Raw genomic sequence first — 26,228 nt, 5'->3', positions numbered from 1 at the left:
CTTTCTGTTGCCACCACAGTTTGAACTTTTAAGGCAAGCTGCAGCCGTTTAAAAGCTGTGGCCTTGAATGTTCCATTTCCCCAGGCTGCAGGCCAAGCCCATGGAGTATAATTTTCATATGCCAGTCGGCAGCTCAAATTAGAGAGAGGGCCTTCCATTGGAGAATTCGGCTTACTGAGTTGTCAGCTTCAGGCCACCTTGGGAGAATGGAGCTTAAAATTCGAGTGAAAAATAGTCCCAATTCTTTGATAGAGGCAGGGAGCTACTGGATCTCCTGCCCACTCAGATCAGTGGGCTGCCTATGAGTTCCAGTTCAATACCTGTTGCTTATTGTTAATGACGCTTAGCATTTAAAATGGTCCAGGCCATAAGACCATAAGACATAGGAGCAGAACTAGGCCACTCGGCCCATCGTGTCTGCTCCGTCATTCAATCATGGCTGATTATTTTTCTCATCCCCATTCTCCTGCCTTTTCACCATAACCCCTGATCCCCTTATTAATCAAGATCCTATCAATCTCTGTCTTAAAGACACTCAATGTGTCTCAAGCTGAGATCAGGTAAGTGGTACAGTTGCACCATCTAATTTCTGCCCAGGGTGAAAAATGATTCCACAATGTCTTCGAAGCTCTTGGGGTAGTTTGAAGTCTCTACCTTACCCACAAAAACATAGATTTTAGGACAATAATCCCATTCTAAAGGAAAGGAAGGTGCACTCAATCTCACTGAAAAGCGAGCACCAGGCAAAGATTTACCTGAGCCAGTGGACTGACTGTGTTTACTGTATGAAATTAGCTTAACTTATTGTTCACTGTGCACAGAAAAAAATGAAATTAAAATAACTGCAGTCATGGCAATATAGTTACAGTAGTGTTGACTTGTCCTATTTGGTAGCACAAACACCTCTATGATCAGAAGGTCTTGCATTTAAGCCCCATTCTGGGATTAGAGCACATTTAAGCTTGCCCTTCAGTGAGCTCTGGAGGAAGGGCTATATTATTGGGGATACTGTCTTCTGATTTCGTGCTGCATTGCCTGTTTGGTCAAGTGGATGTAAAAGATCCCACTGTACTGTTCAAAGTGAGGAGGTGTGGGATAGAGGGAAAGTAGGCCGATTGGATAGGTAACTGGCTGTCTGATTGAAGACAGAGGGTGGTGGTGGATGGAAAATTTTCGGATTGGAGGCAGGTTGCTAACGGAGTGCCACAGGGATCAGTGCTTGGTCCTCTGCTCTTTGTGATTTTTATTAATGACTTAGAGGAGGGGGCTGAAGGGTGGATCAGTAAATTTGCTGACGACACCAAGATTGGTGGAGTAGTGGATGAGGTGGAGGGCTGTTGTAGGCTGCAAAGAGACATAGATAGGATGCAAAGCTGGGCTGAAAAATGGCAAATGGAGTTTAACCCTGATAAATGTGAGGTGATTCATTTTGGTAGGACTAATTTAAATGTGGATCACAGGGTCAAAGGTAGGGTTCTGAAGACTGTGGAGGAACAGAGAGATCTTGGGGCCCATGTCCACAGATCTCTGAAGGTTGCCACTCAAGTGGATAGAGCTGTGAAGAAGGCCTATAGTGTGTTAGATTTTATTGTAAGAAGTTTAACAACACCAGGTTAAAGTCCAACAGGTTTATTTGGTAGCAAAAGCCGCACAATTGATTCCGACCTCAACGTATCCTCAAGATGTCTCAAGTGCTTCATAATCTAATGAATTACTTTCTGAGGTGTAATCATAGACATTGCATTGGAAAACACAGCACCCAAGATCCAAATGTGCAGTTGAGCTGTCTTTGGAGGTGTTGGGGATGGAAGGAACATTGACCAAGTCAGCTCCCTGTTCCATTTAGAACAGTACAGCACAGAACAGGCCCTTCGGCCCTTCGGTGTTGTTAAACTTCTTACTGTGTTTACCCCAGTCCAACGCCGGCATCTCCACATCATGACTACCTTAGATTTTATTAACAGGGGGTTGGAGTTTAAGAGCCGTGGGGTTATGCTGCAACTGTACAGGACCTTGGTGAGACCACATTTGGAATATTGTGTGCAGTTCTGGTCACCTCACTATAAGAAGGATGTGGAAGCGCTGGAAAGAGTGCAGAGGAGGTTGACCAGGATGCTGCCTGGTTTGGAGGGTAGGTCTTATGAGGAAAGGTTGAGGGAGCTAGGGCTGTTCTCTCTGGAGCGGAGGAGGCTGAGGGGAGACTTAATAGAGGTTTATAAAATGATGAAGGGGATAGATAGAGTGAACGTTCAAAGACTATTTCCTCGGGTGGATGGAGCTATTACAAGGGGGCATAACTATAGGGTTCATGGTGGGAGATGTAGGAAGGATATCAGAGGTAGGTTCTTTATGCAGAGAGTGGTTGGGGTGTGGAATGGACTGCCTGCAGAGATAGTGGAGTCAGACACTTTAGGAACATTTAAGCGGTTATTGGATAGGCACATGGAGCACACCAGGATGATAGGGAGTGGGATAGCTTGATCTTGGTTTGAGATAAAGCTCGGCACAACAACGTGGGCCGAAGGGCCTGTTCTGTGCTGTACTGTTCTAAATGGAACAGGGAGCTGACTTGGTCAATGTTCCTTCCATCCCCAACACCTCCAAAGACAGCTCAACTGCACATTTGGATCTTGGGTGCTGTGTTTTCCAATGCAATGTCTATGATTACACCTCAGAAAGTAATTCATTAGATTATGAAGCACTTGAGACATCTTGAGGATACGTTGAGGTCGGAATCAATTGTGCGAGAATCGTAAATTGGAGCCTGAAGCTTCAAGATGCACAATCTTGCAGCAGTATAATGAACTCTTCTCTTACCTTTCCTCTCTGAAGGCTCTGCTACTTGTCGATGACCTCTGAACAACAGGTACTCTCAGGTACTTTATCCAAGTGATCCATCCTCTTGTGTGACCCCAGATATTGACTGTTGGTGGAATATTGCTGGGTATTTGATTCTTTCCTAACCCAGTGTTCATATGAACATACTTGCCAGCAGTGGTTCCTGAGTAGCAAACAGGAGCAGGAAACTTTTCCCCATCCATCTCAGGCACTGAGGCAAATTTTGTAGTTCCTTTGTCAGCCCTTCAGATGAGATCACCTAAGATAGCAAAGATCAGAGAGGGTGAGATGTTCCGAGTCTCCCCCATATCAGGAGCCTCTTCAAGTTGGAGCTAATGGGAAGAAAAAATAAAATTCATTACTTGGTGCAAAATATTGGTGACCAATCCATGCTTTGCTACTGCTGTGTACTTAGTATCTTCCTGTTGGTTGATAATTTTAATTGTTTAAAGTGACAAGACTATTGAAATGCCATGGTCAGGCTAAATGTTAGGGTTATAAGACCAGAATAACTGCTCTTTTAAAAGTCTAAAGGATGTTTAGGACTTAGAAGATTTGTGAAGGATTGCCTGGATTATTTAGTTACATGTGATTGTCTGTGAACCCAGATTTGGAATCCACCCTGTTGCAGGACGGATGCCCGGACAGCTGAACGTGCTGCTTGCTGAAGCTGGAGTTCCATATGATATCGTACTGGAAATGGATGAAATCAATGCAGATTTTCCTGGTAGGAGTTTAAGTAAAGGTGCTGTCTCACGGAATAAAATCTTGATTCTTATGTTAACAAACATGTTGTATCTTTGGGCAGAATCTTTGGGCCCTGCCGTGGTTGTGAATCGTGGGCAGCCAGTTTCCCAACCTCATTCCTGGTGCCGGCCATTTTTGCCGAGGAGGGTTCAGGGCCAGGCAGGACTACCCGTGCCAGCGAGGCAGGCGACCAATTCTGCTCATTGAGAGGCTTGTTAAGGGCACTGAGAGGAGGCCAACTGGGATTTTCCAGTCACCTTCAACTTCCTGGCATGAGGGGGACAGGCTGAGGCCCAGGGCTCCAGAAAGGCCTCCTTGGCTGACACAGAGCGAGTCCAATCACAGGCTGTCCTGTAAGGGGATTCCTCCCTGTGTGGTAGCCTGGCTGCTTTTATTCAAAGAACAAAGAACAGTACAGCACAGGAACAGGCCCTTCGGCCCTCCAAGCCCGTGCCGCTCCCTGGTCCAAACTAGACCATTCTTTTGTATCCCTCCATTCCCACTCCGTTCATATGGCTGTCTAAATAAGTCTTAAACGTTCCCAGTGTGTCCGCCTCCACCACCTTGCCTGGCAGCGCATTCCAGGCCCCCACCACCCTCTGTGTAAAATATGTCCTTCTGATATCTGTGTTAAACCTCCCCCCTTCACCTTGAACCTATGACCCCGTGTGAACGTCACCACCAACCTGGGGAAAAGCTTCCCACCGTTCACCCTATCTATGCCTTTCATAATTTTATACACCTCTATTAAGTCTCCCCTCATCCTGCGTCTTTCCAGGGAGAACAACCCCAGTTTACCCAATCTCTCCTCATAACTAAGCCCCTCCATACTAGGCAACATCCTGGTAAACCTCCTCTGTACTCTCTCCAAAGCCTCCACGTCCTTCTGGTAGTGTGGCGACCAGAACTGGACGCAGTATTCCAAATGCGGCCGAACCAACGTTCTATACATCTGCAACATCAGACCCCAACTTTTATACTCTATGCCCCGTCCTATAAAGGCAAGCATGCCATATGCCTTCTTCACCACCTTCTCCACCTGTGACGTCACCTTCAAGGATCTGTGGACTTGCACACCCAGGTCCCTCTGCGTATCTACACCCTTTATGGTTCTGCCATTTATCGTATAGCTCCTCCCTACATTATTTCTACCAAAATGCATCACTTTGCATTTATCTGGATTGAACCCCATCTGCCATTTCTTTGCCCAAATTTCCAGCCTATCTATATCCTTCTGTAGCTTCTGACAATGCTCCTCACTATCTGCAAGTCCTGCCAATTTTGTGTCGTCCGCAAATTCTTTTATTTAAATGTTTTATAACATTGGACAGAGAAGTGCAGCTCAAGATGAGTGAAATGCTAGACAGAAGCTGGTGATCGAGCAGTGAAAGCATACTCTGAGGAGTGATGTGAGTACCAGCCTCTCACCCGGCGAGGGCAGCAGCTCCTCTATTTCACTGATCAAATACTTTCCAGCCTGTCAGTTTCATTGAAGATGCACTCGTCACAATGCACACACCTTGGTGACTCTGGTGAGTTGCTGATAGCTTGGCAAACTCATCTGTTCAAACCAGAACCCTTGATGGAAACAAAAATTGATGACTTAGAATATTTAAATGCCTTACTTGACAACTGCACGGGGAAACCCTTTTCACTTTCAAACCCACCTCGGTGAAATCTGGAAGAGGACGGAATGATATCAGGATCCTGATCTGGTCTCACACTAAGGGGATTTATCTTCTTGTGCACACCCTATGCCACCTCCCTTTGCCTGTAACAACTCTACCCTATTTGTCTGTCATTGCTAAAAAAAATTCTGGTAATTCCTGTGGAATTGGAGAAACATGATAAACAATCATAGAACCATAGATTCCCGACAGTGCAGAAGGAGGCCATTCGGCCCATCGAGTCTGCACCGACCATAATCCCACCCAGACCCTATTCCTATAACCCCATGTATTTACCCTGCTAATCCCCCTGACACTAGGATCAATTAAGCATGGCCAATCAACCTAACCCGCACATCTTTGGACATCAATGTTGGGTGTGGAATGATTCCACAGCCCTGAAAGTCCAAAGGCTATAGGGTGCTATCCAGTTTTTGGATAGGTAACTTTAACTCCAGGCTGCAGCCGCAGCTTGTGCACTTCAGCTATCTAGTGTTCTTCACACTGCACTCAAATGTTAGTAGTTTTTTGTGGGGAAAATGGAGCTGAGTGAATTAAATCTTGTGGTCATGCAGGCATTTTTATTTGCATATTTCTTGAGCTGAACTTCTTTTAAAATAAAACAATTTATTTATTTTTCTGAGTAATGGATAGGTCAGATTTTATTAACTTTGTAAAAAGTTTACTAGGCTGCAGCGAGGCAAAAAAAGGCCAACATACCATGATTAAAGTGCACTGAATGAGTACTTGGCTGTGGTTTTCACTTCTAGTTCTGAATTATGTGTGCATAGTACAGCTAGTATTTTTGGACCGGCCTATACAATCATAAATTTAAAACATTGGAGATGCAACCTCAATTCCTCTATCTATCTGACCTGTTTGCTTAATACGTGGCTACCTCTGAATGGAAGGAAAATCCCAGTGTTGGGTAAATACCGTAGACACTGAAGCAGACAGTCCAGATTGTATCGAGTTATTCATTGCTAACAGAGCACTTTGTCCTATGTACCAATGAATAGGGATCATGTGGAGATGCTGGCGTTGGACTGGGGTGGGCATAGTAAGAGGTCTAACAACACCAGGTTAAAGTTCAACAAGTTTATTTGGAATCATGAGTTCGGGATTCCAAATAAACCTGTTGGACTTTAACCTGGTGTTGTGAGACTTCTTACTGTACCAATTAATAGGGGGTTGGGGGGTGGTGCGGTGGGGCTTGGTGGGGAGGGTGGGAATCAACTGCAAATCTGGTTAAAAAAAATCTTAAAAGCTGGAAATCCAATAGAATCAACATTTGAAAGGAAAGATTTTCAATGTTCTATTCTTCAATAGATCAGCGATAAAGAGTTAAATCAGAAATGTTAATCTACGTTTCTCATGGAGTGGTTAATCGACCGACTTTGCATGTGACAGATTGTCTCAGTTGGTAGCATTTTAACCTGTATCAGTAGGTTGTGACTTTGTGTACTGTACTTTACCCTGCTCATACAGTGAAGGCACATAGGATAGAAGAATGTAATGAGGATTAATTAAGTAGGTAGTTGAAGATGTGACAGAGGAGGATGAATTTTACTAATGGTCGGATTTATGCAACAATTATTTTTCCCAGTCTGGCAGTTGAGTACAGCCTTGAGAAAGCATTCTTATTACCTTCAGTGCAATCTCCAAATGAAATGTTCAGCTGAAGCTCTATACCTGGAGGACATAATGCCTATAGCACCACACAAAGATGGGCTAGGTGTTCCTTGAATGCCTTGGCCAACATTTCTCCCCAAACAGTAATGCAAAAAATTGATTAATTGGCCAAACATCTAATTTGTTGTTTGTGAGATCTTTTGGCAGAACTTCAAGGAGTGACGTTCACAGTTGGATTGTCACTCCCTTCCCACACACTTACACAGGCATTCTTCTTTTCATTTATTCACGGGATGTGGGCTTTGCTGGCTCGGCCAGCATTTACTGCCCATTCCAAATTGCCCTCAAGAAGGCGGTGGTGAACTTCCTTCTTGAAGCACTGCAGTCCCCGAGGTGTAGGTACATCCCCAGTCTGTTAGGGAGGGAATGTGGGATGTGGGGTCTGTAGTCGAGGGGATCGAGTGGAGGTATGTTGGGGGTTTAGTACTATAGATATAGTTACTGCGCAGTTAGGAGTGGGTTTTAATTCTTCTAATATTTCCTGGGTATATATTCTGCTAAGAGAGTTGGAACCATCCAAAGTCTCCAATTTAAATTGAATGATTCCTGGTACAGGGTAATTGCCCATTGAAAGTTTGAAGTTCCTAGGCAATTTCCATGAAGACCATGCCTGGGGTCATCTCCGTATATCTTCTGGGGTATTTCTTGGAATGACCCTCCAGACATCAGAAGTTCTGGGTCCTTGTGTGCAAGTTCAGCTGCTTCCTTTGCTCATATAAAATTAATGATATCTCTTTTTCCGCAGACTATCTTATTAGCTCGGTAGTATTTTGAGAAGTCCTGACCATGCTATATAAGTATATTTCTCTGTGTAACATGCTGTTAACCGCAGCCCCCCGCCCGTCCTCCCACCCAGACAGTTTTGCCTTATAGCTCCTTCCCCTTCGCCATGATCACTTCATTCTGTACTCAACCACTACACAGTTGAGATGCATCTGCCAATCTCTGATAGCAATATCTAAATTCATCTTCAGCTTACGAGGATTCAAAAAGACAACCTAGATATTTATCTATTTTCTGCTTCTTAGTCTTAAATAATTCCTCCTTTGTTTAGGAACTGACCTGGTGCTCGTTATTGGAGCAAATGACACTGTTAATTCCGCAGCTCAAGAAGATCCAAATTCAATCATCGCTGGAATGCCTGTGCTGGAAGTCTGGAAATCTAAACAAGTGAGTAAAGAAGGCAAGAAATGGATGAAAAAGGACCTTGTCTCATTGACGTGCTATAATTGAAATAAAAGTACCGTTCTACAGTCTGAGTCACTGCCAAGGCTCCTGGATAATGAGCAAATGGGTAAGGTTTGGAGGGTAGCCATACTTCAAACAAGCCATCAGGTGCGATGGGAAAGGAGAAAATTTGCACGGGTGGAGAAATTTGAGGAGCTGCTGACAGCAATGATAAAACAGTCTCGCAGAGTGTGAAATGAAGCAAATGTTTTTTTGTAAGTTTGGTTTCAACCTCACCTCAAAACACATCAGGGCAATTGGCTCAGTGGCAGGAGGCAGATGGCGATGGTCGAAGGTTGTTTTTGTGACTGGAAGCCTATGTCCAGTGGCGTACCACAGGAAGTGGTGCAGGGTCCCTTGCTGTTTGTCGTGTACATTAATGATCTGGATGTGAATATGGGGGGGTATGATCAGTAAGTTCGCAGATGACATGAAAACTAGTGGTATGATAAATAGTGATGATACAGATGGGCTGGTTAGATGAACAGAAGATGTATTGGAGGACTGGTACCCATTGTTGATTGACAAATAGAGAATGGAGTGCTTGGTGTGGGAACAGCATGCAGGTAATAAACTTAGAGTGCATTGGAGCCGGTGTAGGCTGGACAACCAATGTGCAGTTAATTGGAGAAATCTGGTTTAGAGGTCACAAAAAGCATAGTCAAGACCTTCAGCCGCAGTGATGGTTAGATAGGAACTAAGACATCCAAGAGGTATGCAGTTCTGGTAATATCCAGGAATTGGTGTTTTAATTTCAACTCTATGTGGAACAGTCTTGCAGAGTCTATAATTCAGCTCAAATAATATAGCAGTGAGAGGAATAGAGTTAATGACAGGGGAGTGGAAAAGTTGGCCAGGGATTTTAACGTGGGAGTTAATATAAAAGTTGCTGAGTGACCTGATTTATTTCACACTTACTGTGGTCCAAATGAAATGTGTTATCAACACATGTATGAATACAGATGTATTCTAAAGGGAAACATTGTACCGCATATTTCCCTCTTCCCTCGCTCATCTAATCCCCACCAGCACAAAACAAAAGTGTGGCTGATGTGTTTATGCAAATATTAGATTTGACCTTAGAGAAAGTAAAAGCACACAAGTGTTCTAAAAATAGTTGAAAGATTTTTGGCTGACGATTTTAAAAAATGATTAATTTTAATATCCCTGGGATTGAACTCACATTGTGATGTGAGGCTCCAGTTACATCATCGACCACCACCCACTGTCCACAAAATCAATCTGAAAAAACCTGAAAGGAGATTGGAAGATAAAGTGCTTGAAATTGGTGTTGTTGTAATATCTTGGAAAATGTTTCTGGGGTCATTTGTAGAATTTTGGACAAATGACATAAATCAGTTTTATTTCCATATAAGTACCTTATTTGAGAGGAGTGACAGGCAAATGATCCATTATGTAATGTTTGTAAGAATTATTTTTTCCAAGCCTGTGGCTAACATTAGCAAGTGCACATTACTTGAGAATAAAGGAGAAGGAATAGGCCATTCAGCCCATTGAGCCTGCTCCACCATTCAATATGACCATGGCTGATCTTACACTTTAATGCTTTTTTCCCCACGCTATCTCCAAATCCCTTTATGTCATTGGTGTTTAGAAGTTTAATTGAGTTTTTTGAAGGAGTAACCAAGAAGGTAGATGAGGGCAGTGCAGTTCATGTTGTCTACATGGACTTTAGCAAGGCCTTTGACAGGGTACCGCATGGTAGGTTGTTGCGTAAAGTTAAATCTCACGGGATCCAGGGTGAGGTATCTAAATGGATACAAAATTGGCTTCTTGACAGAATGTGGAGATGCCGGCATTGGACTGGGATAAACACAGTAAGAGTTTTAACAACACCAGGTTAAAGTCCAACAGGTTTATTTGGTAGCAAATGCCATGCCAGAGGGTGGTTGTAGAGGGTTGTTTTTCAAACTGGAGGCCTGTGACCAGCGGTGTACCTCAGGGATCAGTGCTGGGCCCACTGTTATTTGTCATTTATATTAATGATTTGGATGAGAATATAGGGGGTATGGTTAGTACGTTTGCAGATGACACCAAGATTGGTGGCATAGTGGACAGTGAAGAAAGTTATCTCCAATTGCAATGGGATTTTGATCAATTGGGCCAGTGGGCTGACGAATAGCAGATGGAGTTTAATTTAGACAAATGCGAGGTGATGCGTTTTGGTAGATTGAACCAGGGCAGAACTTACTCAGTTAATGGTAGGGCGTTGGGGAGAGTTACAGAACAAAGAGATCTAGGGGTACATGTTCATAGCGCCATGAAAGTGGAGTCACAGGTGGACAGAGTGGTGAAGAAGGCATTCGGTCAGAACATTGAATACAGGAGTTGAAGTTGTACAAGACATTGGTAAGGCCACACTTGGAATACTGTGTGCAATTCTGGTCACCTTATTATAGAAAGGATATTATTAAACCAGAAAAAGTGCAGAAAATATTTACTAGGATGCTACCGGGACTTGATGGATTGAGTTATAAGGAGAGGCTGAATAGACTGGGACTTTTTTCTCTGGAGCGTAGGAGGCTGAGGGGTGACCTTTTAGAGGTCTATAAAATAATGAGGGGCATAGACAAGGTAGATAGTCAATATCTTTTCCCAAAGGTAGGGGAGTCTAAAACTAGAGGGCATAGGTTTAAGGTGAGAGGGGAGAGATACAAAAGTGCCAGAGGGGCAATTTTTTCACACAGAGGGTGGTGAGTGTCTGGAACAAGCTGCCAGAGGTAGTAGTAGAGATGGGTACAATTTTATCTTTTAAAAAGCATTTAGATAGTTACATGGGTACGATGGGTATGGAGGGGTACGGGCCAAATGCGGGCAATTAGGATTAGTTTAGGGGTTTAAAAAAAAGGGCAGCATGGACAAGTTGGACCGAAGGGCCTGTTGCCATGCTGTAAACCTCTATGACTCTATGACTCTAAGTCTGTCAGTCTCTGCTTTATACATGTTCAATGACTGAACTTCCACAGCCCTCTGGGGCAGAGAATTCCAATGATTTCTAAGATTTCTAAGATTTCAGTAAAATACTTCTCATCTCGATCCTAAGTGGCTCCCCCTTTATTTTGAAATTGTGTCCCCTGGTTCTAGACTCCTCAAACAGGGCCAACATCTTATATGCACCTATCCTGTCCATTCCTTTAAGTATTTTGTAAGTTTCAATAAGATCACCTTGCATTCTTCAAAACTCGAGAGAAACCAGGCCAGGTTTCCCCAATCCCTCTTCATAAGACAGTCCTGCCATTCTGGAAACAAGTCTGGTTAATCTCTGTTGCACTCCCTCTATGACAATGATATCCTTCCTAAGGTAAGGGCACTAAAACTGCACATAGTATTCCAGGTGTTCTCTAACCAAACTTTTTTTTTAACTGAAGCAAGACTTTGTTATTCCTATACTCAAACCCTCTTTTGCCTTCCTAATTGCCTGTTGCACCCGCATGTTAGCTTTCAGTGACTTATTGATGAGGACACCCAGGCCCCTTTGTACATAGAACCATAGAAAAATTACAGCACAGAAGGAGGCCATTCAGCCCATTGTATCCATGCCAGCCCGAGGACACCCAGGTACTCTTTCTAATCCCACCTTCCTGTACCTGGCCCATAGCCCTGTAGCTTACAGCACTTAAGGTGCTGATTCAGGTACTTTTTTCAAAGCCTCCATCACCAATTTGGACAGCAAATTCCAGACACCCATCACCCTCTGTGTAAAAGAAATTCTTCCTCATGTCCCCTCTACACCTTCTGCCACTTGTCTTGAATCTATGTCCCCTGGTTCTAGAATCCTCCACTAAAGGAAACAATTTTATCCTGTCCACTCTATCTACACTTTCTAATCTAATTGCCATTTTAGAAATACCCTGTACATCTGTTCTTCCTACCAAAGTGGATAACCTCACATGTTCCACCTGTCATATTCTTGCCCACTCACTAAGTCCAAATCCCCTTGAAGTGGCTTTGCATCTTCCTCACCACATGTATTCCCACCTAGCTTTGTGTCAAACTTGGAAATATTAGGAGGGAAGGTCATTGATGAAGCAGCTGAAGATGGATGATCCTGGGGCACTACTCTGAGGAACTTGTGCAGTGATGTCCTGGAACTGAGATGATTGACCTCCAACAACCACAAATTGTGTCCCTTGTGTCAGGGCTACAACCAATGGAGAGGTTTCCCCCTTTTTCCTATTGACTCCAGGTTGCTAGGGCTCTTTAATGCCACATTCCGTCAACTGCTGCCTTGATGTCACTCTCACCCCAGCTCTGACATTCAGCTCTTTTGTCCATGTTTGAACCAAGGCTGTAATGAGGTCAGGAGTTGAGTGACCGTGGCGTAACTTAAGTATTAGTGAGTAGGTTATTGCTGAGTAAGTGGATAGTACTGTTGACAAAACCTTCCATCACATTACTGATGATTGAGAGTAGACTGATTGGTAATGGGCCAGGTGGATTTATCCTGCTTTTTGTAGACAGGATATACCTGGGCAATTTTCCATGTTGCCAGATAGATGTCGGTGTTGTAGCTGTACTGGAACAGCTTGGCTAGGGATGTGGCAAGTTCTGGAGCACTCAGCACTGTTGTTGGAATATTGTCAGGGCCTATAGCCTTTGCAGTATCCAGTGCCTTCAGCAGTTTCTTGATATCCCATGGAGTGAATCAAATTGGCTGAAGGTTTCTGTGATGCAGGGAAGCTCCAAAGGAGGAGGAGGTAGATCATCCACTTGACACTTCTGACTGAAGATGGCTCCAAATTCTTCAGCCTTTTCTTTTGAACTGACGTGCTGGCCTCATGGATGCCCAGTGTTGAGTTGCTAGATCTGTTCAAAATCTGTTCCATTTAGCATAGTGGTAGTGCCACACAACATGAAGGAGGGTATTGTCTCCACAAGGACTGTGTGCAGTCACGCTTACCAATACTGTCATGGACAGATGCCTCTGTGACACGTAGATTGGTGAGGATGAGGTCAAGAAGATTTTTCCCTCACCATCTGCCGCAGACCCAGTCTAGCAGCTCTGTCCTTTAGGGCTCAGCCAATTGGGTCTGTGGTGGTGCTACCGAGCCATTCTTAATGATGGACCCCACTCAGGGTGCAATCTTTGCCACTCTTGGTACTTCCTCCAAGTGGTATTCAAAATGGAGTACTGATTCATCAGCAGAGGGAGATGGTATGTAGTGATCAGCAGGAGGTTTCCTTGCCCATAGTTAACCTGATGCTTTGAGATTTCATGGAGTCCAGAGTCAATGTTGAGGACTCCCAGGGTAACTCCCTCCAGACTGCATGTCACTGTGCCACCAAGTCTGGTGGGTCTGTCCTATTGTTGGAGCAGGACATACTCAGGGATGGTGAAGGTGGTGTCCGAAGGTATGATTCCATAAGGATGACTACATCAGGTTGTTGCTTGAATAGTCAGTGGGACACATCTCCCGGTTTGGGCACAAACCCCCAGATGTTAGCAAGGAGAACCTTGCAGGGTGGAGAGCCGGGGGTGTTTTGTTTCCCTTTCCAGTGCCTAAGTTATTGCCGAATGGTCCATGCAGTTCCATTCATTTTAGACTTGTTAGAGGTTTGATATAACTGATTGGCTTGCTAGGACGTTTCAGAGGATGGTTAAGGATCAAGCACATTGCCATCTGGTGTTACATGTAGGCCAGACCAGGTTCGGACAGCTGATTTCCTTCCTTAAAAGTTATTAGTGTACCAAATAGGTTTTGACAACATTCAAAAATGGGTTCATGGTCACCATTACTGAGACTAACTTTTAATTCCAGATTGATTATTTGAATTTCAATTCCACAAGCTTCCATGGTGAGATTTGAACCCGTGTCCCCAGAGCATTAACTTGGGCCTCTGGATTCCAAGTCCAGTGACCTTGCCACTACACCTCTGCATACTCTTCAATTAATAATAGTGTGAGACAAGGAATTTATTTCTCCTTCTCGGAACCATGATATGTGATCTCAGTCCGGGCTATTTGTAGCATCTCCTTTTTTCATCTTTATTCTTGAGATGTGTGTTACTGCCAAGGATAACATTGATTGCCCATCCCTAATTGCCCTTGCGAAGGTGGTACTGAGCTGCCTTCTTGAACCGCTGCAGTCTATGTGGTGTAGGTACGCCCACAGTGCTGGTAGGGAGGGAGTTCCAGGATTTTGACTCTGCAAAGGTGATATAGTTCCAAGTCAAGATGGTGTGTGGCTTGGAGGGGAACTTGCAGGCTCTGGTGTTCCCATGCATCTGCTGCCCTTGTCCAACTAGATGGTGGTAAAGGCTATCGTTTTGAAAGGTGCTGTCAGAGGAGGCTTGGTGAGTTGCTGTCGTGCATCTTGTAGATGGTACATCCGGTTGGCACTGTTCACCGGTGATGGAGGGAGTGAATGTTTGTGGATGGGTGCAAGTCAAGCAGTCTGCTTTGTCCTGGATGGTATCAAGCTTTCTGACTGTTGTTGGCGCTGCTCTCATCCAGGCAAGTGGAGACTATTCCATCACACCCTGACTTATGTCTTAGAGATGATGGGCAAGCTTTGGAGAGTCAGCAGCTGAGTCAGTTGTCACCTAATTCCTAGCCTCTGGCACTTTCTTGTAGCCACAGTATTTATATGGCTGGGCTGGTTAAGTTTCTGGTCAATAGTAATTCTGGTTATTTATTGTCCTGGCTGAGATCGTACAATACCACAGCATCCAACGATCAAACCAGGAACTGTCCACATATATTTATTTATCTACTGAGCTACAGGCAGAGGCCTCAGTTACCATCTCTTGACTGATGTTGATGTTTTTTCAGGTCGTTGTGATGAAGAGATCTCTGGGAGTTGGCTACGCTGCTGTTGACAATCCAATCTTTTACAAACCCAACACTGCCATGTTGTTGGGTGATGCAAAGAAGACCTGTGATGCCCTGCATGCAAAAATCAGAGAATCAGTTGAATCCTGCTAAATGGCAGCTAAGATTTTAAAGTAAGCTGCATTAATCAAAGTAAATGGCTCAGCGTAACTAAATCCAACATTTAAATTGTTGGATCTATAGGTTTTGCAGGGAAAGATGGTGTACACAAGTATTTGGATTGAATGCTTGCCTTGTTTTTCTGTGCTTGTTACACTTTTATACTGAAATGTCAAAATTGTTTTCACACTGTACAGAATTATACCATTGGAAATTAAATGTGCTGATCTTGTATCAAGGAAAATAGTTGCTCACAATGTACTTTTCGTAGATTTATGATGGGGCAGGTGAATTATTTTCTGGAAGTTGCCTTACTAAACTACAAGCTGTTTCTGGTTGCCTCTTTAATAGAGAAAGCATATGATGTGGACTACATAATATGCCCCTTGTTATAAAATCCCTCTTGTAAAGGCGCCAAAGAAGATCTACTCTTTAATATATTTAATACTCCTCGGCCAGCAATTATTCAATAGCAACATTTGGAATATGCACAACTGAATAAATATTGTCAGTAAGCCAAAATGTGTTCAACAAACCACATGCTTCAAAATAGTCATTTCTTTTCATAGAAATGTCAGCCAGCGAAGTAATAGAAACATCTTTCTATATTGCATTGAAAAACTTTGTGTCAGATATTCTACCATATATATATTGATAAAATGGACTTTCTTTTTTCAATTGATTACAAACCTTACCTAAGATGTGACATTGGTGCAGTGGAGAACAGCCAACAAGCTATAAAACTATGAGCTATGTTGTGTATTCTGCAAAAGTGAGAGACAACTGTTATGTTAGTATGGAATCTACAATAACTGTCATTTTATGAAATATTTTGTGGAACTTGTAAAATCACAATGAAGCAATATGTTGACATAGCCTAATTTCTATATGTTGGAACCACCTCTTTGAAGGGCCTATTTTAAATATTTTTCTGGCTACCTCTTAAATTTCTTACCAGATCAATTCACATTCCCCAACTGCTATTGATCTGTAGCAGTAGTGTTTACTTTTATGAATGCCATTTAAATTGCCACGTAAGAACAACAAGCATTTTGGCTGATTAGTCATTGTAATAAGTTCCGTTATGTTACATTTTTAATGTTGGGTTGTGAGGTCCATCAAATAATAAAACTGGCAGCAAGTCTTAATTAGTGTGTCGTGCTGTTCAGTTTGTTCTGTGGTCAGATCACAGGGTAGTTTACAGTGCAGGGCATTGTGTAACAAATCTATTCCATAAACAACATTGGAGAGCGGCAGGGAGGGGAGTTCCATCGAACAAAATGTAACATTCACAAATATTTATGGAAAGGTTTGAATGCTGAACATTTTAGATCATTTTGGCTGTAAAATATTTGGTTACTTAAAAGACCTGTCGATGTAAAGGTGCTACATGTTGTTCCAAGTTCTGTTTGCCTACAGTGGACCTACATTCTTCCATTTACAAATAAAGGAAATTGAATTTGCTGTTTTGCAGATTAAAGTCAGCATGCTCCTGAATAAGTAACCAATAGGAGCCTTTACACTGGACTTACCAAAGAAAATAGTTTAATAAGGAACCTGACCAAACTGTCCAACTAGTGTTTATTTTTATTAAAAAATTTTGAGGTTATTAACTGTTAAAACATTAATAATGATCTTTATGACTGTAATTTGTTTAATAAGCATTTTTATCATATGGAAGATTAAACTCAGCAATTCAACGAAGTGGTTGGTGTCGTAAGGTTTGAAGATTGGCCTCTGGGCTTCAATCCAATACAGACAAGTAGGTTCGAGGCTTTGTATTTGGCTGTGGAGGGTCCCATGTGAAATTAAGAGTGCAGGAGTTTATGGCACAAGTCTGCCCACACAGTCATAATTTACACTTTATTACCAGGGTGATTGGAATACTTAACACTGAAGCTGCTTTATAAAAATAAATCATATTTTTATTTTATGCTCAAGGCAGTGACTTTTTCCTCCATGAGCACGAGGCACCTATGAGTACCTCCCTCCCAAAGCTGTTATTCACTGATCAAACTCGGCAGCGACCCTTGGCTGGCCATTTGATCACAAACTGAGCTCTGAGCCGAGTTTTCTCAGATCACGGGGCGATTCTCCCCAAAAAATTCTAAGTGCTGAATTGGCAGGAAAACTGGTGTAAATCACGATTGTTTTTTTCAGTGTGAGTTCACACTCGAATCTCCCGCATTCTGTGCAACGCAGAGGTCACAATCGTGAATATCATTTAAAGCTCGGGGCGGGGCATATTCACACCGGAGTCTGACAGCTCTGGAACTCTGCGCATGCGCAGTGGCCCTGATCTGTCAGTCTCCTCGTTTACTGGCTAGCTCAATCGCTCGCCAGCCTGGGACCCCCGCAGTGCTGCCCTTCCAACCCACCACGGCCCGATCGCGGGCCCCACGGGCATTCCCAGACCAGCCCCGACCCCCCCTCGCATCCCGGAGCACTGCAATCTCCAGCCCCCCACCCATACCCCCCATCCTGGCAGACCCCTCCCCCCCCCCCCCCCCCATGGGAGGCAGACCACCCGCGGTAGCCTGCCCCGATCGCTGGCCTCCCTCCAGACCCGGCTAATCCCTACGCAGAGTGGCAGGTGGACTCTCCCGCCCACCAATTGCACCTAAGCCCCACCCATGATAGGTCCCACCCCTTTGGCACTGTCCAATGCCTGGTAAGAAGTTTAACAACACCAGGTTAAAGTCCAACAGGTTTATTTGGTAGCAAAAGCCACACAAGCTTTCGAGGCTCTGAGCCCCTTCTTCAGGTGAGTGGGAATTCTGTTCACAAACAGAACTTATAAGACACAGACTCAATTTACATGAATAATGGTTGGAATGCGAATACTTACAACTAATCCAGTCTTTAAGAAACAAAACAATGGGAGTGGGGAGAGCATCAAGACAGGCTAAAAAGATGTGTATTGTCTCCAGACAAGACAGCCGGTGAAACTCTGCAGGTCCACGCAACTGTGGGAGTTACAAATAGTGTGACATAAATTCTGATTCTAGGATCGCATGATAAAGACTCAGGAGGAAAAAAGCAGAAATATTTATGTGAAATAGTGTGACATAAACCCAATATCCCGGTTGAGGCCGTCCTTGTGTGTGCGGAACCTGGCTATCAGTTTCTGCTCCGCGACTCTGCGCTGTCGTGTGTCGCGAAGGCCGCCTTGGAGAACGCTTACCCGAATATCAGAGGCCGAATGCCCGTGACCGCTGAAGTGCTCCCCAACAGGAGCCTGGTGGACAGTGCCAAGGTGCCCCTTGGGCATGGGCACTTTGTCCCTTGGACAGTGCCGGGGGCACAGGCTGGCACTGCCAGGGTGCCCATGCCCGGGGGACACCACCCCCCTGCCATAATGATCATGACTGAGAGCTTTATTACCCCACTCATCGCCCCTGCCCATCCCCAAGCCAGGAGCTATGAGGTGAATTGTGGTGCCACTATTGTTGCCCCAGCTAGTCTCAGCTAATGCAGTTCAGACTAGTAATTCTGCCAGGAACCTTCTGATCAGCTATCCATTGCAAACTCCCCAATCCATTGGGGAGTCTTTGAATACTAGATTAGATAAAACAAATTGATAGAAAGGCAGGAATCTGACTTGTGACACCTTCAAATACCAAAATTATATTCTTGCCTTGAAATTGCTCATTATCCATTTCAAACTACAGAATACACCAGCTAACCTTGTGTACGCAGGATGGGATATTGTCTTGTAGCTGGGTAGTGAGATGTTATTGCAGTCCCTCTGTTTTACATTCAGTTACCTAGAGTTAGGCCTGTTGGAAACATTAGTCCACAACCTTAGTGTCATATTTGACTCAAGGATCAGCTTCCGAGTACTTCTTTTTGCTGTGTCAAAGATCTGTGCTGTCTCTGTAACATTGCCAAACTCTGCCATGCTTCAGCTTATCTGCTGCCAAAACCCCCATTTATGCCTTTGTTACCTCTGGACTTGACTGCTTTATATAAAAAAAATCATGGCATGCGATCATCGCTGGCTAGGCCAGCATGATTTACCCAGTCCTAATTGTCCTTGAGAAGGTGGTGGTGAGCTGTCTTCTTGAATTGCTGCAGTCCATGTGGTGTAGATACACCTACAGTGCTGTTAGGGAGGGAGTTTCAGGATTTTGACCCAGCGATGGTGATGATATATTTCCAAGTCAGGATAGTGTGTTGCTTGGAGGCGAACTTCCAGGTGGTGGTGTCCCCAGGTCTTTACTGCTCTTGTTCTTCTAAGTTGCAGCGAACTCAGTCTTGGAAGATGCCTTGATGAGTTGTTGCAGCGCATCTTGTGGATGGTACACACTGTTGCCACCGTGCAACGGTGGTGGAGGGAGTGCATGTTTGTGAATGTGGTGCCAATCAAGTGGACTGTTTTGTCCTGAATGGTGTTGAGCTTCTTGAGTGTTGTTGGCGCTGCACTCCTCCATGCAAGTGGACAGTATTCCATCACACTCCTGACTTGTGCCTTGTAGATGGTGGACAGGATTTGGGGTGTCAGGAGGTGAGTTACTCATTGCAGTGATCCTAATCTCTGACCTGCTCTTGTAGCCACTGTATTTATATGGCTAGTCCAGTTCAGTTTCTGGACAATAGTAACCCCCGGGATGTTGATAGTGGGGGATTCAATGATGGTAATGCCATTGAATGTCAACAGGTGATGATTCTCTCTTGTTGGAAATGGTCACTGCCAGGTACTTATGTGGCATGGATGTTACTTGCCACTTGTCAACCCAAACCAGGATATTGTCTAAGTCTTGCTGCATTTGTACATGGACTGCTTCAATATCTATGGAGACATGAATGGTTCTGAACATTGTGCAGTCATCAGCATCCCAATTTCTGACCTTGTGATGGAAGGATGGTCATTGATGAAGCAGCTGAAGATGGTTGGGCCTGGGACACTACCCTAAGGAACTCTTGCAGTGACATTCTGGAGCTAAGATAATTGACCTCCAACCACCACAACCATTTTACTATCTATCAGGTATGACTCCAACCAGCGGAGGGTTTTCCCCCGGATTCACATTGACTCCTGTTTTGCTAGGGCTCCTTGATTTCCTACATGGTCAAATGCTGCCTTGATGTCAATGGCAGTCATTCTTACCACACCTCTGGCATTCAGCTCTTTTCTCCATGTTTGAGCCAAGGCTGTAATGAGGTAAGGAGCCGAGTGACCCTGATGGAACACCAACTGAGCATCCGTGAGCAGGTTATTGCTGAGTAAGTGCTGCTTGATAGTACTGTTGACCCCTTCCATCACTTTACTGATGATTGAGAGTAGACTGATGGGATGGTAATTGGCCAGGTTGAATTGTTCCTGCATTTTGTATACAGCACATCCCTGGGCAATTTTCCATATTGTCAGGTAGATGCCAGTGCTGGGTAGGGGTGCGGCAAGTTCTGAAGAGCAAGTCTTCAGTACTATGGCTGGAATATTGTCAGGGCCCATAGCCTTTGCAGTATCCAGCACCTTCAGCCATTTCTTGATATCGCATGTCTGCTGCCTTGTCCTAACTTGAAGTAAGTTCCATTCGCTGATCACTCCTGCGCTCACTGATTGGCTTCGGATCAAGCAACAAAATGTTTTTAAAATTCTCACCCTGCTTTTTAAATCCATCCATAGTGTCTCGCTTCAGGATCTTGGTCACCTCCTCCAGCTCTTTATATCCCTGCTCAACAAATTCTGGCTTCTTGAGTGTTTCTGATTCCAATTGTTCCATTATATTGCTTTGCCTTTACTTGCTCAGGCTCCCAGCTTTGTAAACCTCCCTGCCTCACCTTCCTTCTTTATGACATTCTTTAAAACCTATCTCTTTGGCAAGCTTTTTGGCCAAGTGCCGCACTATCGTTTTACATGGCTCAGTGTCAGCTTTTGTTTTCTGAGGTTCCTGTGAAGCACCTTGGACGTTTTAATGCATTAAAAGTGTGATATAAATACAAGTCATTGTATTGTGTAGATTTCCACTGTCAGGCCACTGGTGAGTGAGTTAATCATATTACAAAAGTTTTACCTGAGTTGCATTTAACTATACTTCAAATTAATAGTTGGAACTTCCTGGCTCATTTTCTGTGGAGATTATTGGGTTGAATATTTTGGGGTTACTTTGTCAGTCACGGATGAGAGACCTTTGATCACAAATAGGTAAGTATAGAATCTTTTCCTAAAGTCTGTCATTATTCAGCTGTATATAACTTTTCCGTGTCAGTCTAGGTCAGCTAGTGCTATTTTTCTCTCAGACTCCAAATTTTATGGATGTAAGCACTTTATCCAGACTAATAATTTCAATACTAGGACCCCATCTGCCTGCTTTCACACATGAGAGATCCCGTGGCACAAATGACAAAAGAGCAAGGAGCTGTACAGATGTCCCGGCCAACACTCCTCCCTTATTTTCCAGCAGTTAAAAAAAAACAGTTGGACCAGAAATTACGGCCATTCTGCCTGTGTGAAAGTTGCATTCAAATTTCTTGTCAAACTATTAGCACACAGCTGAGCTTAAAATGGGAATAAACTAGTATGATTGGATGATGTGGCTTGAACGTAATTGGAACAGAACCAATGGGTGACTGGAGCACTAAAAGAGGGACGTTTGTTTCAGCAGCAGTTCAGATGAAAAGTCAATGACCTGAAACATTGGTCGGGGTTTTCCCTTCCCGTTCAAACCGGGCAAGTTCGGCAATGGGACCAGAAAATATCACAAGAAGGCCAAGGTCACGTTTCATGATGATGTCAAACGAGGAAGTGATTGTCACCTCTCCCGTCTGTGACAGGTTGCGTTCCTTGATGTTCAACGTTGGGAACCACATTACAATAAATTAACATATAATTACCAGGCCCATACGCCAGAATTAGCCCCCCACTTCAAAACATCCATCCATCGTGGCATGATGTCAGAACGGTGTGAAGCAGCACGATTGGTCCCCAAAGGTTGCACCTGGCAAGCAATACTCCCAGTGGAACTCGGAGGTGAGCGCAGTGCTTGGGCGGGACAGGTGGTGCCTCAGTAGTACCAGCTTGATTCTAGGGTAGTGCTAGGGGTGCCATCTTGATGTTAGGGTAGTGCTGGGGGTGCCAGCTTGATGTTAGGGTAGTGCTGGGGGTGCCAGCTTGATGTTCGGGTGGTGCTGGGGGTTGCTGGCTGAAGATTGCTTTCTGATTTATTAGCTGTGTGCTGGGGTGGCCTTTACAAACAATGTCCTGGATCATTGAGTGTCTGATTTTCCGAGTTGCTGGCAGCACGGCAGAATCAGAGGGCGCCTGCCAGCAATATGTTGTGGAATCAGTGAATTCATTTTTGTTTCTAATTGCCATTGTTTCAGAGAGCCACCATTGCTGTCGCCAGTTTCAACGCTACTTTTCCCACCCGACATTGGCCTTTCCCAATATGAGAGAAAGTCCTGGCAATTAATTGTTTCTCTCCACAGATGCTGCCTGGCCTCTGCATTTTTCAAGCACTTTTTGTTCTTACTCCTTGATGGCACAGCACACTCAGTCAAATATTGTCTTGATGCCAAGGGCAGTCTCTCTCACCTACTTTCTTGAGTTCAGCTATTTTGACCATGTTTGGACCAAGGCTTGCATAAGGTCAAGAGCTGAGCAGTCCTGGTGAAACGTGGTTCTGCAAATGGGACCAGGTATCCAACCTGGGCCAGAGCTCCTTGTCTGTGAGGCTGCTGTAAGGTGATTAAAAAAAGACAGACTTTGCAATTCAGCAAGGCAATATTCCTGGTACCATAGGCCAGACTCCCTCCTCTCCACACTGTCTTTGACAAAGGCCACATAGCTCCAGTCTGGATCCCTGATGTTGTTAAATGTCTCAACCATTAAGAATTAAAAGGACGTTTTCAGGGCCCTTTGTCTTAGCAGATGAGCAGACAGCCTTGGTAATGAAATGCAGATGACCTTTGTGTAGCTCTCTTTGAATTTGGTCTGTGCTACCCACAGGAGTGTCGTTAGTGCCTCTTCAGGGATAACAGTTTGTGTGTTTCCCCGATACAGCCAGGTATTCTTTGATTGGGAATCAGGGACAGTCATAGATTCAGCCATTTTAAGTCTTGGCCCAGTTTGAAATTTTTAGAGATAGCAAAGAGCATCTTTATCTATATTTTAAAAAATTACAGTGTAAGTGTGGTGGACTTCAGTTGTGCCTTTGTCCTATATGGACCACCGTTGTGTGTGCTTGTCATACCTGGACACATCCCCTTCCAGTTTGGTTCCTTCCCTCGGCACCTAGTATAAAGGTGGCTGTCTCCTCCCCCTTGTTCAGTCCAGGTCGGTTATTTGTTGGGATCTGCTCCTGATTCTGTTGTGAATAAAAGCCTACACTTGTATTGGCACACCGGTAGTCTTTCGCCTTATTGATAGCGCATCAGTAAGATCTTAGGGCTTAACATTGGTTGTATAATTGTCCACCGCATTCACAACTGGATGTGGCAATCTGCAGAGCTTAGATTTGATCCATTAGTTACAGAATGGCTTAGCTCTGTCCATTGCATGCTGCTTTGGACTGGCATGAAAATAGTCCTGTGTTGTAGTTTCATCAGGTTGGATTCTCAGCTTTAAGTATGCTGGGTGCTGCTCCTGACAAGTGGTTCTTCACTGACTTCCTAGTTTTTGAAGTGTTATTGTTGCTAAGTAAAACAATATTGATTCTAAAAGGTTAAACCTTTATTTAAATTAGTGAACGTTTGCCAAAATTTTAACATTTTCTGAAGTTTACATTTGGTTAACTTAGTTTCCAACAGTTTTGAACATTGATTAATGTTCATTAAAGGTCGATTATTGTAAATAGTTTCTACAGCAAGTTTAACATTCCCTTAAAACACTGTTTGTAATTGAAATTTATTTCTGTGTCTAGCTAAGGTCTTTTGGAGTTTGTGTAACAATTTGTTGAAATCTTTTAATACATAGAAGAGTTCAGCATAGGAACAGGCCCTTCGGCCCACGATGTTGTGCCGAACATGATGCCAAGTTAAACTAATCCCTTTTGCCTGCCCTTGGTCCATATCCCTGTATTCCTTGCATATTCCTGTGCTTATCTAAAATGCCCCTATCATATCTGCCTGCACCACCATCCCTGACAGCGCGTTCCAGACACCTACCACTCTCTGTGTAAAAAAAAACTTGCCCCTCACATCTCCTTTGAACTTTTCCCATTTTACCTTAAGTGCATGCCCCCTAGCCTTGGCATTTCAACTCTGGGAAAAAGATTCTGACTGTCAACCCTATCTATGCCTCTCATAATTTTATTGACTCCTATCACATCTCCCCTCAGCCTGCGCTGCTCCAAAGAAAACAACTGTAGTTTGTCCAGCCTCTCCTTATAGCTCATACCCTCTAATCCAGGCAACATCATGGTAATCTTCTTCTGCACCATCTCCAAAGCCGCCACATCCTTCCTGTAATGCGGTGACCAGAATTGAAAGCAGTAATGATAGGTTAACTTATTCAGGCTGCATTTGTAGTTATTTGTAACAATTAAACACTTATTGTTTATTAATGACGTGGGGTACTTTATGTAATAAAACAGAGAAGCCATGTCCTGGCACTCTTTCTGGTTCGTTGACCTTGGTGGGGACACACATTGTGTATTTACTTATTTCATAAATGCAAGTCCCTAAGCCAAGCAGTTTCTCACGATCCTGCTGTGTTGAATGAAGATAGGCCTCTGCTGAGTCTGTGGATTTTGACACTCTGTTATGACGCGGGTCATGGTTTGCTCTCTCTCACAGAGATGTAGGAGGCTGGCACTAATGCCTCATCTGTGGAGGTTGGCCAAGCAGGGGCCGTGGCCAGTCCTGAACTTGTTGAGGGTGGACCATTCTTTCCTTGGAAGGTTGAAACCAGGCAGCTGTTGGCTTGGGTTTGAGACCAGGTACTCATTTGTGGTGTTCAGTGATTCCCAGTCATTTGTCCAGGTGAGATTTGTGTTGAAGTCCTGTGTGGGAGGGTTTTCCCAGATCGGCCTTTTTGATGGGAGTAGTAAGAACATAAGAACTAGGAGCAGGAGTAGGCCATCTGGCCCCTCGAGCCTGTTCCGCCATTCAATAAGATCATGGCTGATCTTTATATGGACTCAGCTCCACTTACCTGCCCGCTCACCATAACCCTTAATTCCTTTACTGTTCAAAAATTTATCTATCCTTGCCTTAAAAACATTCAACGAGGTAGCCTCAACTGCTTCACTGGGCAGGGAATTCCACAGATTCACAACCTATTGTGTGAAGAAGTTCCTCCTCAACTCAGTCCTAAATCTGCTTCCCCTTATTTTGAGGCTATGCCCCCTAGTTCTAGTTTCACCCGCCAGTGGAAACAACTTCCCTGCTTCTATCTTATCTATTCCCTTCATAATCTTATATATTTCTATAAGATCTCCCCTCATTCTTCTGAATTCCAAAGAATATAGCCCCAGTCTACTTAGTCTCTCCTCATAAGCCAACTCTCTCAACTCCGGAATCAACCTAGTGAATCTCCTCTGCACCCCCTCCAGTGCCAGTATATCCTTTCTCAAGTAAGGAGACCAAAACTGTACACAGTACTCCAGGTGAGTACCTTGAGTGGGCTGAATAGATCAGCATGAAGTGGCAGGGTGGGGGGACACAGCAAACTTTTTCTGTCATTTTCTGTCATGCCAGCAACAGCGCCTCCTTACTGCGTTGCCGGTCTGGGAGGGACATAGCCTGCCATTCTCACAAGGACGAGGCATGTTGTTTTTCCCCCACCCTCAGTGGTATGAACAGACAGGGTGGAGGCTCACACAACAATAAACCAGAATAGGCTGGAAAATCTCAGCAAGTACGACAGCATCTGTGAAGAGTGAATAGAGCCAACATTTCGAGTCTGTATGACCTTTTGCCAGAGCTGTAAGCTCTGTGGGTGAACACAGTGAAGTTTAATGCCAAACATTCAATACAACATGGTAACCTATCTACACTAGTGCCTATATTCACCCATGTACACTAAGTACCTACAATTTCTTAATCTTTCTCACTCTCATGTTACATTTAGGCGTAGCCCCAGGATCCACAGTTGAGTTTGAGGTGACCTGCTGACTTCCACACTCTCTTGCCTGGGATGACCTTGGTGGGTGTCTCCTGGG

General features: G+C 44.1%; 1 protein-coding gene across 1 annotated transcript in view; it reads left to right on the top strand.

Annotated features, from left to right (window-relative positions):
* The window catches only part of LOC144511240 (NAD(P) transhydrogenase, mitochondrial-like), a 122,536-nt gene extending 107,419 nt beyond the window's left edge, over nucleotides 1–15,117 (top strand). The window contains exons 19-21 of the mRNA XM_078241398.1: nucleotides 3,447–3,565; nucleotides 7,999–8,114; nucleotides 14,965–15,117. Of these exons, the coding sequence (XP_078097524.1) occupies nucleotides 3,447–3,565; nucleotides 7,999–8,114; nucleotides 14,965–15,117 (388 nt within the window). The remainder of the gene's footprint in view (nucleotides 1–3,446; nucleotides 3,566–7,998; nucleotides 8,115–14,964) is intronic.
* Nucleotides 15,118–26,228: the final 11,111 nt, after the last annotated feature.

This window comes from Mustelus asterias, chromosome 1 (assembly GCF_964213995.1).
Source record: "Mustelus asterias chromosome 1, sMusAst1.hap1.1, whole genome shotgun sequence".
Lineage (NCBI taxonomy): Eukaryota > Metazoa > Chordata > Chondrichthyes > Carcharhiniformes > Triakidae > Mustelus > Mustelus asterias.
Note: the sequence above shows the minus strand (reverse complement) of the source record. Positions and strands in the feature narration are given on the sequence as shown.